General features: G+C 39.4%; 1 protein-coding gene across 1 annotated transcript; it reads right to left on the reverse strand.

The window, feature by feature from the left end:
- Positions 1-1,022: 1,022 nt before the first annotated feature.
- LOC135473527 (organic anion transporter 3-like) lies at positions 1,023-17,266 on the reverse strand. The gene is made up of 11 exons (XM_064753379.1): positions 16,946-17,266; positions 15,260-15,468; positions 11,752-11,982; positions 11,275-11,480; positions 9,544-9,652; positions 9,371-9,513; positions 9,051-9,185; positions 7,651-7,736; positions 6,945-7,053; positions 6,502-6,574; positions 1,023-4,130 (listed from the first exon to the last, which is right to left on the reverse strand). The coding sequence occupies exons 1-11, from the start codon at positions 17,088-17,090 to the stop codon at positions 3,939-3,941; spliced, it is 1,638 nt and encodes a 545-aa protein (XP_064609449.1). The 5' UTR covers positions 17,091-17,266; the 3' UTR covers positions 1,023-3,938.
- Between the last annotated feature and the right edge of the window lie 337 nt (positions 17,267-17,603).

The raw sequence follows: 17,603 nt of genomic DNA on the forward strand, positions 1-17,603 counted from the left end.
ATGTCTGACGTATAGATTAGTATATAATCCGTTCGTAGTTGATCACACCTCTATATGTGCGTTGGGCAGGATGGAAGAAGTTTGATTCACTAAAAAGTAATCTGTTAATTTTAACCGAAAGTTTGAGTGATAATAAAATATATTCTGTTATTATAACACAATATTCTGTCATATTCAACATAATATTCTGTTAGTCTAATAGAATCTTTATGTTGAATTAATAGAATACGTGTGCAATATTTAACAGAGCAATCTGCTGCTATAACAGAATACATTCTAGCATCACTCAGACAACAGGCTTTGTGTTAAAATTAACAGAATAATTTTTTGAGTGTATGGCTGTGACAAGGATAGGAAATTGAACACAGCTTCATTGGGTGAACATAATGGGTAAAGGATGGGCTAAAACAGTTTCTTCTTTGGTAATATCCCTGGGCACAAGTGCTTTTGGATTAACAAAACGTTAGGAAAATGGCATCTTTGAATTAAAATATCTTCTGGAACTGATTTTAAAAATTATTACATGTGAAATTCCAATTAATTTGTTGAAGTGGTGGATTTTGATAGATTGACTGTTGATTGTAATTACAGCTCCAGGTATCAAACATACCTGACAATACAGATAATCCTTGATAGAAAGCACCTGTCCGTTAGTCGTAAACAAACTGGATTGTATGTATATCTTTAACCGGTACCCACCCAATGCTGTAGCGTTTGTTCTCATATCCGGTATAAAAGACAATTTCTATGATGCCATTTCTTTTGTGAAATTCGTATGATTGTGATCACTACAACAAACAACCGCTTTGTGTGGAAGACAAAAGAGTACAGAAAATATATTTTATTTTTGTTTTAAGACAAAGAAAGAAGTATTAATCAGTTGATCATACCGAGTATATATACATATATGTATAAACTAGAAAATACAAATGTGTTTTCCTACGCAATTAACAATTTTATAGATAGTAAATATTGCAGGGAATCTTGTAAATATGCACTGTTGAAAAATCACTGTTTTCTTTCACCGATATCATTGTTTATCACTCATCTTTTCTAAATTCTTCCATAATGTGGAAATGTCACAGGCACTCTTAGTCACACCAACAATTTTATTGATGGGCATAAAACAATCCAGAGTAATGTGACGCTTGAGTTCAGAAATTCACCCATTGTGACTTTATTGGGTACTGTATCTACATGTGAAAACAGGCATTCCTACACCAGCTGTCAATCAAAATGGACGTTCCAAGCACTCACGCCCGAGTGTCGTACCCTCTGTATAATTATATGACGAACTCAGACGACACAACCAAATGTATGTTATCATCCCTTGGATTTTGATGTCGCTATTAATCAGTGTTAACATGGTAAGAAGGGTTTTAAGGGTTGTGCGTCTTGCGCAGGTAGTTCTTAGATCTAGCTTCAGCGTCTTTTTTCTTTCTTATAGGCCTGATAGACTCAGTGCACGACGATCACCTGTTTGATTTTCTAAAGATACATGTGCTTTTACTTGGCATACAAGTTTCTACGGAACGATATATTTAAAGGAACGTTTTCTTATCTTTCACTGGATATGCTTTAAAATCGCTGTCGCTACTTCATTAAGTTTTTGAATCACTTGACTACAACCTTACATGTATACCATACGCGTTCAAAAACGTGAAGATAGTGTGTTTTTCTTTTAGATCTTTGATGAAAGGAAGCATCGCCAGTAGGCGAAAGTGCCATGAGTTCTTGACTCTTTGGATTTCGCCATCAGATCGTATCATATGCCTTGAATAAAATCTTTGTCTATTCACAGAACCCTTACTCTGTAAGCTCCCTTTACATACCTCGGTCCCGGTGTTATTGTTAGCCGTAGTTATTTGAGTAATATAGGGATCAGGAATGTCATCAGACATCATACTTAGTTAAATGGACGGTAGCGATGGAATCGGGACGCAGTTGTGTACCTAAGATAAAAGACGGGGATGGCTGAATCTAGACTCGCGAGTCAGAGAAGTACATGTACACAAAAGGTGGTCCCGTGCAAGCATCCAAAGTCGAAATCAGCCATAGAAATAATTCAAAGGCAAAAATGTGAATCATTCTTAGCAAATCTCTAGCTTTTCGGAAGTAGGGCACCTGTTTAAAGTGGAACTGTCTACAGAATCACGGCTGCTTGAGTCGTTTTCAGCGTCTGCTTCTTTACACATAAAGTCTAATACATTGTATATTAACGTACACGGTCCGCTTTGAGAAATTATGATCAGTTAAGTAGGCAGTATAACAGCATATTGTCCACTTATCCTGCAAATCTAGGCTGAATCAATAGGTTCAAATTTTTTGTTTATGAAAATAAGGGGATATCATTTAAACAACTCTATGAAAACTATGAAAGGTACCTCAAATATATTCAAATTTCAGGTACATACATACAGGTGAACATCTTGGGCTACAGTATGGTGCAATTGTAAATTTCTAAACCTCACAGTGTTGGATATACAGGCCACTGAAATTCCGCAACCTGAAAACCTTACAGTAGTTTACTGACTATATCTGAAAGAGTTACACACACAGACAAAATAACGGAAGTACATTCGGAATCATGTGCTCGAAATACATCGGAATACCCCAGAGCTATTTCAATACTCAAAGCTATTATGACGTCATATATTTGACCAATGGTGAACTTTTAAAGTTTTTAACGGAGTTTAAGCCTTCTTCAAACTTTACGTATTTAATATTGTTCTACATGTATATCAATTTTCAGAATGATCCGTCGATTGATTCTTGAGAAGAAAAGGTTTGGCTAGAAATTAAATATGGTAAGCGATCTAGAAAAACTTCCAAACCATTAAAGGTAATATTTGGGACAACTTTGCTGCTAATTTGCAGTATTCTGGAGAACAAAAAAAGCGTTGTTAAAAAAAAAACAATTTTTTTTATTCTGAGCAAGATCAATAGGCATCGAGCTTTCAGCTTGGAAGCCTAATACTAACAGATAAATAGCCAGGCTTGTTAATGCTATTCTACAACTCTTTTATGATTGTTGTTGACTTGAAGCAAATGTTGAGTAAGCAGGCCTGCAACCATCTTGCTGATGCTACCTCAGAAAAAGCTCGGGTCATGAATAGTACAGCACTGCGATTTATATAGGTCTATTACACATGCAATATGTTTCATATCATGCTATTAAAAAGAAAAAATACAAAGTAAACCACAACTATTAATATTCGATATGTTTATTAGAATAAACAGTTTATCAGTAAAACTGTAGCATCTGATTAAGAAAGCGATATATGGATATGGATCTGGAATGCTATGTCCTGAAGAGCTACTGATCGACGCTAAGAACGATGACGCATAATGTGTTCAAATGGCGGCGTAAAGGAGACTTCCAAGCCTTCGATGTTAAACTATTAAATACTCAAATAACAAGCCCTGCTGACGGAAAATTTAGATATTTTATTTGACTTTAAGTATAGGTCTTTCATCTAAGGTATAGGTTGTATAACTGTGTTGTTTTCTTTTAATCAGTCCTATGTATAAAAACTGACAAACAAGTTTGAATGCAAAAGCTCCAGAAATTACCACATATTTTCCCACCAATATTCAGTGCTTTCTGGAAGACTCACAAACTATTAATTATCCCTTGTCATTTCCAGATTTAGTGGACAACTGTTCAGACATGTTTGGTTCACTGAAGCTTCAATCATATTGAACTGAAGTCAAGATAATATCGGGTATAATATTATAGGTCTTTGGAAAAAATATGATTGTACTTTCATAATTTGTAAAGCATTTTGTACACTTAGAGAAAAGACAATAATAATTAAATCATGAATAACCTACAAAATTTGTCATTTTTTCATAGTATCATTGCATAATATTTATGTTTACAAATCTACATATCGATATTCTGTGTAGATTACCAACTATTCTCACATAATCATGATTTAATACTTGTTATCTTCTGACTCCTTCTCCTCCCTCTTTTTCTTCTTCTTCTTCTTCTTCCAGCTGTTGATTTCTTCGATTGTTTGAGGTAACTCTTTGTCCACGGTTTCCGTCAGAAGAAACAAGAAAAAAACAATTGCAAGACAGCTGCTTCCGTAAATAGTTCCTGGAAGCCAGGGGTGGTAATCAATCTACAACATCACAAAGCAAGCAACATGTCAGGGTATAACACAGCATCTAGTATCACAACACACACAACATGCCAGGGTATAACACAGCATCCAGTATCACAAAACACACAACATGTCAGGGTATAACACAGCATCCAGTATCACACAGCGCACAACATGTCAGGGTATAACACAGCATCCAGTATCATAAAACGCACAACATGTCAGCGTATAACACAGCATCCAGTATCACAAGACACACAACATGTCAGGGTATAACACAGCATCCAGTATCACACAACGCATATCATGTAAGGGTAAAACACAGCATCCAGTATCACAAAACACACAACATGTCAGGGTATAACACAGCATCTAGTATCACAAAACACACAACATGTCAGGGTATAACACAGCATCCAGCATCACAAGACACACAACATGTCAGGGTATAACACAGCATCCAGTATCACACAACGCATATCATGTAAGGGTAAAACACAGCATCCAGTACCACAAGACACACAACATGTCAGGGTATCACACAGCATCCAGCATCACAAAACGCACAGCATGTCAGGGTATAACACAGCATCTAGTATCACAAAACACACAACATGTCAGGGTATAACACAGCATCCAGTATCACAAGACACATAACATGTCAGGGTATAACACAGCATCCAGTATCACAAAACACAAAACATGTCAGGGCATAACACAGCATCCAGTATCACAAGACACATAACATGTCAGGGTATAACACAGCATCCAGCATCACACAACGCATATCATGTAAGGGTAAAACACAGCATCCAGTATCACACAACGCACATCATGTAAGTGTAAAACACAGCATCCAGTATCACAAAACACACAACATGTCAGGGTATAACACAGCATCCAGTATCAGAAAACACACAACATGTCAGCGTATAACACAGCATCCAGTATAACAACACGCACAACATGTCAGGGTATAACACAGCATCCAGTATCACACAACGCATATCATGTCAGGGTATAACACAGCATCCAGCATCACAAGAAACACAACATGTCAGGGTATAACACAGCATCCAGTATCACAAAACACACAACCTGTCAGGGTATAACACAGCATCCAGTATCACAAAACGCACAATATGTCAGGGTATAACACAGCATCCAGTACCACAAGAAACACAACATGTCAGGGTATAACACAGCATCCAGTACCACAAGACACACAACATGTCAGGGTATCACACAGCATCCAGCATCACAAAACGCACAGCATGTCAGGGTTCAACACGGCATCCAGCATCACAAAACGCACAGCATGTCAGGGTATAACACAGCATCCAGTATCACAAAACACACAACATGTCAGGGTGTAACACAGCATCCAGTATCACAAAACACAAACATGTCAGGGTATAACACAGCATCCAGTATCACAAGACACACAACATGTCAGGGTATAACACAGCATCCAGTATCACAAGACACACAACATGTCAGGGTATAACACAGCATCTAGTATCACACAACGCATATCATATAAGGGTATAGCACAGCATCCAGTATCACAAAATGCAGAATATGTCAGGGTATAACACAGCATCCAGTATCACAAAACACACAATATGTCAGAGTATAATACAATACACACACTGATTTCAACACCCTCACGATTGTACAAATATATAATTACATGAATGTGCTAATTAACTTGCAAACTACATACAATCTCGATTGGATTTATTGATTTATTTGATTGATGTTTACGCTGTACTCAAGAATATTTCACCTATACGACGACAGCCAGCATTATGGTGGGTGGGAACCGGGCAGAGCCCGGGAGAAACCCACGATCATCCGCAGGTTGCTGCAGACCTTCCCACATACGGCCGGAGAGGAAGCCAGCATGAGTTGAACTCACAGCGACCGCATTGGTGAGAGACTGCTGGGTCATTACGCTGCGCTAGCGCGCTAACCAACCTCAATTTGACATCTATAAATAATTAAGCAAAAAAAAAAGATCTTCTGAGGTTAAGTACTTTGCCAAAACATCCCAGATTATGCGTGGATAGTGAACATCGGTTAGTGCGCTAGCACAGCGTAATGACCCAGGAGTCTCTCACCAATGCGGTCGCTGTGAGTTCAAGTCCAGCTCATGCTGGCTTCCTCTCCGGCCGTACGTGGGGAAGGTCTTTCAGCAACCTGCGGATGGTCATGGATTTCCCCCGAGCTGTGCCCGGTTTACACCCACCATAATGCTGGCCGCCGTCGTATAAGTGAAATATTTTTGAGTACGGCGTAAAACACCAATCAAATAAATAAAATAAATAACTAGCGCATTAATAGTTTTGACTACAACTAGCGCATTGACTAAAGTAAATGTACGTACTACTATTGTGGCGAAGGGAGCCAGCATCCCACCGATCCGAGAAGATGATGATGCGATGCCTAGACCAACACTCCTAAAGAATTGGAAACGTCACAAAACCGAATTGGTACAGAACAGGCACAGAAATTGAAGACCATATTAACGACTGGAGATAAATCTTGAAATATCTGAGGTATAAAGTTTTATATATGTGAGGTACGCATTAAGATGTATCGGTCGAAAAAATGTTGATATATGTCAGGTACAAACTGAGAATTATTGCGGGCACAAACTGTACCAATGGCACAAATCAGGACATAAAACTTCAAAGCTTTTGTTCATGAAAATCGTTTCAAGAATAACCTTCAGTCTTGCTTCACAGTCTATTGTTTTCACAAAGTTACACAAAATTCACACAAAATGCACAGAATCCATCGATGTATGGATACAATATTTACTCTTACCTGAGGTTAGTCGGGTACAGTTCAGGTGTGTACTGGAACAGTGTTCCCCAGGACATGGTGATGCCGAACTTACCCACCACCGTCAGCCCCGTCACCCAGCCGGAAGGACCTGCCGCGAGAATCACGTGACTGTGACGAGAAAGACTTGGGATAGTAATAAACTGACTTCAGGATATGACTTTAGATATTCACGATTGAATATGTGATCAGCTCTAATGATCTTAATTGAAGACGGACAGCGTAAAACTTAACTGTTAACTTAATTCCTAAAGAAATTTCATCAGAAATTGTTTAAATGCTGTTCTGGAAAGCGTAACAGCGTTGTAATCTAGATATTGCATAGTTTCTGTCAAGTGTTAAACAAATTGCTAACTTTTGTAAAAAATAATACAGAGATCAGCTCCGTCCTTCAACAGCCCTCTCGTGCTTACACTGCTTAAGCCTTGTTGTTAACACAGCCAATTGGAGAATAAAGAATAAGTTCGAAGGTTCCAATCCATTTGCTGGTCGTACAAATTTGCCTTCAGGTCAGAACATTTGTCAGGTACTTGAAGAAGGGCAGGGGTTTGCTTTTGGCGCTATGTCTTCCCTAATCATATGTTTGACCATGGCTATGTCAGTGAAAAAGCATAGCGTTTACCACCAACCATATAAATGTAACAGTAGTAGACCTCAGTAGGTCGACGGAGTCCCATCTAAATCTTACCCAAGTATGTGTTGATAACTACGGCTGCCAATAAGGTGGATCCAGTGATGAAGTGACTTGCGATACACGTCGCTCTACGGCCGATTCTGTCAACATATATCAAAGCTAATAAGGGCAGGTTCATCGTCACAACAAAATAGTAACTCAAATTACTGTCTTAGATTGCTCAGATGCTTCAAGCGCTAAGCCTATGCGACCAATGAAGCCTCATTTGCGAGCCAAGCTCTCACCGTTTGGGTTGAAACTGTAAATCAGAAGTTTGTAAGGTACCTGTCAACGGTTGCTGGTTTAAGGAGGGCACTCCGGCTTCCTCCAGCTATAATCATGACGGCCGCCAAGAAATCTCGAGCACTGAGTTAAACACTAAATAAAATGTCCAATCAAGAAACACTGCATTTTTCTCTGTATCCTGTGTTTCTGCTTGGCTTTTGGATGACTCTCGTGTAAGTCTTATACACAAAAGAAATGTCTAATTTCTCTTTTTGCGAATAAGACACAGCGACCAGAAACACACTCTAGATTATTCTGTAATAGTGAGAAGTTATAAGATGACATTGATTCCATATATCTTTACAGAAGGATTTTAAAGAAACAGCTAATCATGAAATGTTGCACCCTAACACCAGTGTCAGGTGGTTCAAATTATCAACGTGGTCGGTTGACAGTTTATGTTTGGATATATTCAGTGAATGCTAACCTTGACCCTTCCCCTTTCGGTGAGCGGCAAAGAAGGGAAATCCAAATTTACCAAAGAGACTATATAGGAGATTTCTGGCAAAAAATCGATCAGCATAAATCTATTCAAAGTATTGCTGTTATATTAGAATAGTTCAAACAGATATCTTCCACAAAGCGTCAGCCTCGTCTGTGTACCTGTAACGTTCAAATGTGTAGCAAAGTTCGTAAAATTTATGATTCGGATATCCTTTATTTTTACCAAAAATCTCCTCTATAGACTCTTTAAAACCTTATGTATATACCTGACTTTGATTTGCAGTCAAGTTATCAGTAAATTAGCCGTGCCTCTTTGTTGTCGACGTAAGACCAAGTTGGAGAGTTTGGGTTATAACACAAGCGTTTGAAACAGTTTGGAGTATAATGCAATGAAAAGTTTGTATTATAAGACCATTTTCTTGAAGAGTTTGGGTTGTAGCACTAAGTTTGAGGAGCCCTTCGCTTATACCAGTTTTTGGGAGAGACGTTTTTGGGATACAATCTATCTATGAAACAGACGTTCATATACCAGCCGTCAACCAAGATGGATGTTACAAAATCAACATATGGGAGCATTTTGGCAATGAACTCAACCTTTAGGGCAATTTGAGTGTGAAGGTAAATTTCTACAATTATTTGGGATATAACACCAGTTTCTGTGACAATTGGGCTATAATCAGCTATACCTTTGCATGGTGATATAGGAAATGATTGTAGCCGGTATATCGCACACGAAGATAAGGAAGTAGTTCAGGAACCTGTCCCCAGAGAGTTTGGCTGCTGTCAAAGAGAGGCCGAAAGAGGTCCCTGCATTGACAATCCTGAAATCAACAGTAATAGTTTAGTGCATACAAAGGAATTGTTTCCAATGGAGCTCAGATGACATCGTTCGTATAGCTTTCCATGACTTGTATTTTTGTTCTCAATATGCCTGATTTTTCAATACTGCCGTTCTCATACATGTACACATTTGTAAAGGCTATGTGAAGTATTAGCATTTTCTTACCAAGCAAAACACATTATAAAAGCTGTTTTTCGAAGTTTTCTGTGGCGGAAGATATCGAGTAAGTTGGACTTTCTTTCTTTCTTGTCGGTGTCTTTGTCAGTATCTTTGTCTATGTTGTTTTGTGAAGCGTGCAGGGCGATGGACTCAGCCAAACAATCCTCTGTCACTCATTTGATGTCATCTGGGTTAATTCCGTTCATCTTGGCTGCCTTATCTATAATACGCCTGGCTTCCTCAGTTCTTCCGTTCGACAGCAACCATCTCAAAGATTCGTCCAAGAACCTAATTAAAACACAAGTTTACTGGCTTATTCCACTATGGACTCCAACTCCAAGATACATCACAGATCGTAACAAGTTTCCAAAAAATGATATGTCAAAGTTTAGGAGTGATTCATTATGTGGGGTTTCAAACGTTTCAATTTCATCAATGTTTTGGTCATATGACGACGGTGTCTAATGGTCTCGTTAGATTTCAGATAGATGTATAACACCCCACCCTGTCCAAGTACATTACAACGGGCGGACCAATACTTAGTGAGAAGCCTTGGAAGGCGGGGAAGTACCACGATTATCAAGGCTACATAAAACATTTGGTTTATATCTCTTGAAATGCAGTGGCCTAACACAAAAGAATAGACAAAAGCGTTTCAGTTTTTTTCTTGTGGCACAGAAATGAATTTAAACTATGTTTTCCTCAGGTCCCAGAGTCGGTTGTGGAAAGAACTCAAACTTGGGGCGTTAAGCTGGTCGTGTTGGTCATCGATGACGCCATTTCTGAATATCTCCGACCACTGAGGGAATATATCCATAAATTTTTTTAAAAAATGCCATAGGAATGAAAAATTTGTACTTAATTTTTTGGCATGTGTTTTTTTCATTTTCCTAAAATCCATACTTTTAGGTTTATAGTGCCACTTTATGTACAGTACAAGCGCATTCCAGTCGAATATTTTCTGGTTTCACCGTCGGCGTATGGTTGGCGCACCATGATCACATCCTCCTGCCTTGTACGTGTATGATGGACGTACAATGCTATCCTGATTCGTGTATCATGGCGCCACCAAGGTATCATCGTGAACAGACGATCCAAGCATCATTTTACGACATTCTGCGGCGCATAATTTTACTACATCTACATCATTACATGAACATGCTCTCAGCGCGAGTCGGCGTGAAAAATCTACGACAATATAGCATTTTAGATATCTGCAGATTTTTTACTGCAGCTAATGATGACGTCACAGCATCATTCGCTTATGTTTCCAGTCTGTCCAAGCGTGTGAGTTTAAAATCTACATTGTATCTTATATGCTAGGTGTATGCGTGCACAATAGTCCCCAGCAGTGGGCTACAAACACCGATGCTATAGACAGGAATCGTGCGGGAAATTGTCGAGCAGGAAAAAATACTTCTCGTCAATACAAGACAAAATGAATTTGACGTAAATAAGTTTGTAACATAGCAAAAACACTGGCAAAATCTTATCACGATGACAAGATGATATGCTCATGATGGTACCATGATGCGTACGATCGCGTCAAGATGGCAGTGGGGAGTGCATCAGGGTCCACGTATCATGGCCGGACCGTCCACGTATAGTCCGGAAACGATGGGCGCAGGATATTAGACTAAGATCCGGCTGAACTGTATCATTTAAGGACTAGGAGATAAGTGTGACACATTCAGGAAAGCTTTACTTATTTAATTATTTATTTCATTGGTGTTTTACGCAGTACTCAAGAATATCCCAGTTATTATGGTGAGAGGAAACCGGACAGAGCCCACCGTCAGCTGCAGGTTGAACTCTCACCGATTGCATTGGTGAGAGTCTCTTGGGTCATTGCGCCGCTCGGGCGTGGTAATAACCTCGGCCACGGGGGCCACAACGGAAGCCTTACTCACAGCATGTTTGGTAGAAGAGTGGCAAGAGTGGCCACCACTGTGGTGAGCTGGAAATATCTCCAGTTATAATCCTGAAAGCCATACGCCAATCCGATCAGCACAAAGAGGAAAGCAGACCACAGGAAGCTGCCTATCATCTGGATGGTCGCTCTGTGGGGCCTGGGTAGCACTTCGATCGGCATCACGAACATAGACATCACGTGACCCTATTAAAGGGATATATGTACAGTGGTTTTACTGTCAACAGCGGTCGTAGGTGTTATATATGTCACTGCGGTATAATTTGTTATACAGACACTAATGTGTACTTCCATGATTATCTAACCACAGTTTTGGTACATCAACCCGCATTTACACTGAGTGATTTGACTCTTTCTTCTGCACAATTCATAATTATAGTTTCATTATAGGTGTGTGGTAATCACGTAAGCTATGCTTTGAGAGGAAAAATTGGGTGATACCCGTAGGTGGACCTACCTGTTGAGCAGCGCCTAGAAAGAAGCGGATAAGTGTGAATACGAGGATGCTAGGAGCGAAGGCGGTGCCCACACTGACAAGCAGCATTATCCACTGACTGATCAAGCAGATCTTCTTCCGTCCGAATCGATCCGCCAGCGAAGTGAAAAAAGTAGCCCCCACACCTTGACCGACCACAAGAACTGTCTGACTCAGCTGAGCTTGATAGCTCTGGTCACACACCAAGTCCCACTGAAACAAGATGTGTAAAACTGACTCTTAGCTATACACCATTTAGCACTGAATCAAACTGTGCGTAAAATTTGCCCAAGTCACTAATCAATTGCCACTGAAGATGCGGATATGGAAAGGCTTCACCGAACTAGTGAAAAATAATTCGACAAAAACACTTTATACATCATGATTCTATATCACAAACCTGGGGTAAGCCCTGATCCCATAGTGACCTCATCAATCTGTTCATAATAGCGTTTATTAAATTTAAAGGTGACATTGCCGGTTGCAAACTGAAGTGCTCGTGTGATTTGTCTTGAGTCAACTTCGAAACGAACTTAAATCTGTCAACAAACTCATATCAGCTGTTGACATAAACCTTATTCAAAGAAATAACTGTAATATAGCATCCTTTTTCCCGTAGAAGGATAAGGAGGATGAGGCATTAAGGAGAAAAATAATATAAAATCATGCTGTACAAAGTGTTTTTTTTTGTCGAAAATACAGAAGATTTCAGAAAGACCTTATCTCTGACAAACGGCGTCTGAAAGAACATGCCATCAAGAACGCTCTGAATGAGCTACAGTCAAAGGAAGATTATCTTTTCCCGAAACTATCCTTGATGTACAAACTACCCGAGAAATACCCCATTAAGAGATGGACAGAAGAAAACAAAGACAAGGTCACTAGGATACATGCTCGTAAGTTACTCGCATTAGGAATCAACGGATACGACCATAACACCCCTGAAACTGTGTTCAACCTATCTTCCGTCTGAACACCAATGCTAAACGAAACGTATCGAGTAAAGTTTTACAATTCAACATATTTTCTCAGTCTTCATATTATGGACACACAGATTGATCTTGAAGCACTGTATCAAAATTTCATGAACAATGTTAGGGACCACAACAAAAAGTTGAATGTCAAGTTTAGACTAATATCTGCATGTGAGGAATTTGTTAACAGTTTTTTCTGGCTAATGAACAACAATGTCCAGTACAAAAAGAAGAGATCAAACCACTCAAAGGTCTTAGCAGAAACAAGTCTATTGTGGCGAGAAACATGACAAAGGAAATGGTGTTGTTATAATGGACAAAGTGGACTACCTAACAAGCTATTTAGGGCCTACAATTCCCAATAACAAGACCAAATTCAAATAAATTTCAGAAAACAACAGAGCTCGTAAAGAAAAGACCGTGCAAATCTTTCTCTACAATCTCAAAGACAAGAAATCGTATCACAGGACAGATATCAAAACGACGAACTGTGAGTTCACGAACAAGCATAATGTATGGCCTACCAAAAATCCATAAATTAGGAACACTTATCACATCTATCGTTTCACCCTGCAACAGTTACAACTACAACCTTGCATCGTACTTGGCCAACATTCTCCAGAATACACAACACCGCTCCTGACTAACAAGTACAGACGAGTACAGCAAAAAGTACAGCGATTTCCACAATAGCTTTGATGTCACAAGTCTTTCCACCAACGTTCCTATCCATGAAACAAATGAACATTATTCATGCTTTGTGGTACGGCAAGACGGCAGATCAAACGAGTCCCCCAACTTGCCACCAGCAATGCTTTGTGGTACGTCAAGATGGCAGATCAAACGAGTCCTCCAACTTGCCACCAGCAATGCTTTGTGGTACGGCAAGACGGCAGATCAAACGAGTCCTCCAACTTGCCACCAGCAATGTCACGTAATAACTGCTGTTATGAATAGACTGATGGGGTCGCCATGAGATCCCTGCTTACCCCAGGCATGGCTGATTTCTTCATAAACAAATTATGTCCATGAGAGCAACTTGAACTTTTGCCCTGTGCACTATAAACGGTATCTAGACAACACATTTCTGGCATTCAAAAACTGTCAACATGCCAAATTATTCCTGGATTACCTCAATTGCTGCCACCCAGCCATCAAACGTACTACTGAGACTGAAACTAATGGAATCCTTCCTTTCCTCGATATTCTGATCATCAAATCTGATTCTGCAATATAAACCACCATCTACAGAAAACCTACGTACAATGGCCTGTATACCAAATGAACCAATTTCATTCCAAACAAATACAAGATCAATCTCGTCCGAACGCTACTGTATAGAGCTTGGCACATTTGCACTTCTTATATAAATTTCACGAATGAAGTTAATAACATCAAACAATGTTACTTTGTAATCAATTTCCTGAACATATCATGGACAAGACCATTAAACACTTTGTTAATACGCATGTAATAATGTGTTATCACAGACCCCAATATATCTCTTTAACGTTTGAATTCTGTTAAATCCTGGCTAAGTACAGTATTTCAAGTGTCTGATCTTCTGTATATAATATCTATCTGTATGTGTAAACTATGTTTTATATTTATTTATTTATTTATTTGATTGGTGGTTTACGCCGTACTCAAGAATATTTCACTCTGTGTTTTGTATATACTATATAAGTTATCAGGGTTACATTATCGTATGGTATCTATTCCCACTGGAGAGGCCTATGACTGGCCCTATGGTGTATGTATTATCAGTAAACCTGTTCTGTTCACTGTGTACATAATATATGTGTCTACTTCTTGAATCATGTATGTTGGGTCATACCACTGGTTTTTGTACAGGCTGGCAGCCCTGTTTGTTTGTTTTATTTTCCTTCAGCTTGGGTTTCTGAGTTGCGCTCACCCAGTATGTATATATACCCTGATTGTAGTCCACCCATTTGCAGTTGCCACTTTACCAGATATAGATTCATGCTCTACATTTTCCACTGAATCAGACTATGGGTAATATTTACCCAAGTTACTCATCAATTCCCACTGAATCACACTATGCGTGAAATTTAGACTATCAGGCTATGTGTAGTCACGTGATTGATATGGCCATGCAATAGGTCGTCCAAGGGAGATAATCCCTTTCCTCACCACCGTATTTGTGTATTTAGATTTGACAGAGGCGACACAGGTCATGGCTTTAAGGTCAGTCTCGTTGCAGGATGGCGGCAAGCACACCAAATGATTTGTAGGCTCGATAAATGTGATTTGTTTTCATGAGCAGGTGTGCTTGCCATGGTCTCTTTGGTTTTCAGTGAGCAGCACATCAGGTTAGTTAATTACAGAGGAAACTTTATTGACGTCGATTTATGATGGGCAAGTTTTAATGACAGCGTGATCAGGAGGAAATCTTTCTGATCGTAGTTACGACACTTTTGTGTTTGCTCCTCTCCGTAACTCTCACAACAGCGTTGCCCGAATGGGAGTTACCCAACTTCCAAACTGTTCATTACCTCCGTGATGAGGGTAGAGTCTTTGGGTTGAGCGTAGTCGTAACCCGAGTCACAACGCTCTGTTTCCACCAAAGTATCATTGATGAGGTCTATAAGTCCGACACACGTCTTGTGATAGCCTGTGTCCACACTCATGTTAGGTGTCACGTACATGTGCGCCTGGGATGTGATGTTCACGACGGACTGACACCGTAACGGAGGCTGGTAACCTGATTAACACGAAAATTCATTGCAAGTATTTGAAAATTACATATTACTTTATCTTTATTTTGTAAGAGGACAACAAGCTTTGGGGGAAACACGAAGTTTTGCTTAGGAAAACCGAAATTCCCTGGAGAAGCCATTGTCACCATATCCATTACCTATCTTAAATGCCTACACCTGAGCCGAGCATAATGTCAACAAACCTTGACTGGCGTCCCGCCTTACAACGTGAGAATAAAACCATTCCCTCTCTCGCCAATTATCTCCATGTATTATTTTTTACATGGAGAACACGACAACGTCTCCAAGCGGCGGAGAGCCAGTCAATGGCCACTGCGGTAATGTAGACCTATATGTTGCTGTATCTGGAAGAGTCTTCTTTAAACATCACATTTCTTTCGACGTGTTACATTATATGTTTATACATGTTCTACAAGAAACAAAATAGTAAAGCGATGTTAAAGTCGCAGCAAGGAAAATTTTGAGAAGAAAAAATATAATTTATTTAATTTAGTTATAATTTTTTTTCACAGTTGTTGGGAGAAAAAGAATGACCAGATGGCTTTTGTTAATCTACTGACGAATTTTCTGGCGTGTGTCTTAAAGATATGCACACCATTTTGGTGGAAGACATGCAGTATTCAGCGAAAGTTAGCCTGCTACATTTAATGCGTCATACACATGGCTACATAGGGTTACGGTCATATACATAAAAAGGGGCCTTTGTGGTTCAGTTGGTTAGCGCGCTAGCACAACGTAATGACCCAGGAACCTCTCACCAATGCGGTCGCTGTGAGTTCAAGTCCGTCTCACGCTGGCTTCCTCTCCGGCGATCGTGGGTTTCCCCCGGGCTCTGCTCGGTTTCCTCCCACCATAATGCTGGCCGCCGTCGTATAAGTGAAATATTCTTGAATACGGTGTAAAACACCAATCAAATAAATAAATAAATAAATAAATATACATAGAAAATAGAGAGGGGGTGGGGAATCGAGGATTTTCACTTCGCTCTCATCTCACACCTTAACCAGTCACTTGCGTCAATGAAAATTAACCGATTTGTCTTAACCTTGCGTGATTTTGTTCATTAATAGAATTAGGTATTCTATGGGTGGTTGTCACATGGAATATTTAACTACATGTACATTTACCACCCGAATCACGTGTTTCATACACAATGACGCCTACCAGACATGGTGTAGTCCAACATTTTACTGGTTTTGTTTAAAACTGGTCTTCCCATTATCGACTCTTTATTGCCATCGAGTGGTATAAGAATGTCAGACTTAACACCCAGATCCCACTCATGAAATTAGTGTTCTGTAGAGGTTAAATGATAAAGTACGATATGAACGCAAGAGGCTTTAAATCATGTACATGATATTCAAATTTGTTGCACATTGTACAAATATATATCTATACATGTTGAATATTTTACATATAGTTCTTATATGTAAAAACAGAACGTCTCGCAATATTGCTTACCAAGATATAGGTAGATATAGAGCTGAAAAGAGGCTGGAAAGGACAGGAATTTGACCAGCGACATCTGCAGTACCTGGTAACCACCCCATACTCCTAGCGCCGCGAATAATTGGTCGATCTTCTGACCATGGGCTTCCACCGACATCTTGTCAGAGGACGCAAAAATCGCACCTGTTGCTAGAAATTGAAAATCCAGGTGAAAAGGTCAAACACAGACGTTACTCCCATAGATTTAATGAAATAAGAAATAAATTTGATACTATTTATACTTTTACATTAACAGTTAGAATAAAACTCTGACTAAGGTAAATTGACAAGAGGTCGTATTTCACGGATTACGAGTGACAACTATCACATTCGTCGCTGCTCTGGGTTTACTCTCTATTCTGTACGTCTTTTATAGTATGACATAAGTTAGCCCAAACAGTAAAACTTCAATCATGTCACATGATCCCGAGAGAGACTTCGACAATAAAGACCGTACCCACGCCTACATTATTCTGCTGACTATCTTGCAGACAGTAATTGGGTTAACATTTCGATCTCGTCTAAAATACACAGTAAAATATGGAGATAAAAACCATCAGTACACATTATGTGAACATCAATAGTATACACACTATAAGTTCTGGCACACCCTCCCCTGGGGCCCTCCCCA

The sequence above is a fragment of the Liolophura sinensis genome, chromosome 8 (assembly GCF_032854445.1).
Source record: "Liolophura sinensis isolate JHLJ2023 chromosome 8, CUHK_Ljap_v2, whole genome shotgun sequence".
Lineage (NCBI taxonomy): Eukaryota > Metazoa > Mollusca > Polyplacophora > Chitonida > Chitonidae > Liolophura > Liolophura sinensis.

Bases quoted from the DNA above. Each gene is read 5' to 3' on its own strand.
- LOC135473527 (XM_064753379.1), bottom strand. From the start codon at position 17,090: ATGTCGGTGGAAGCCCATGGTCAGAAGATCGACCAATTATTCGCGGCG. The intron at 9,514-9,543 runs AAATGAGTGACA...TGTTTGGCTGAG, and splicing joins GAATTAACCCAGATGACATC to TCCATCGCCCTGCACGCTTC. The intron at 7,054-7,650 runs GTAAGATTTAGA...TTCTCGCGGCAG, and splicing joins AGTTATCAACACATACTTGG to GTCCTTCCGGCTGGGTGACG.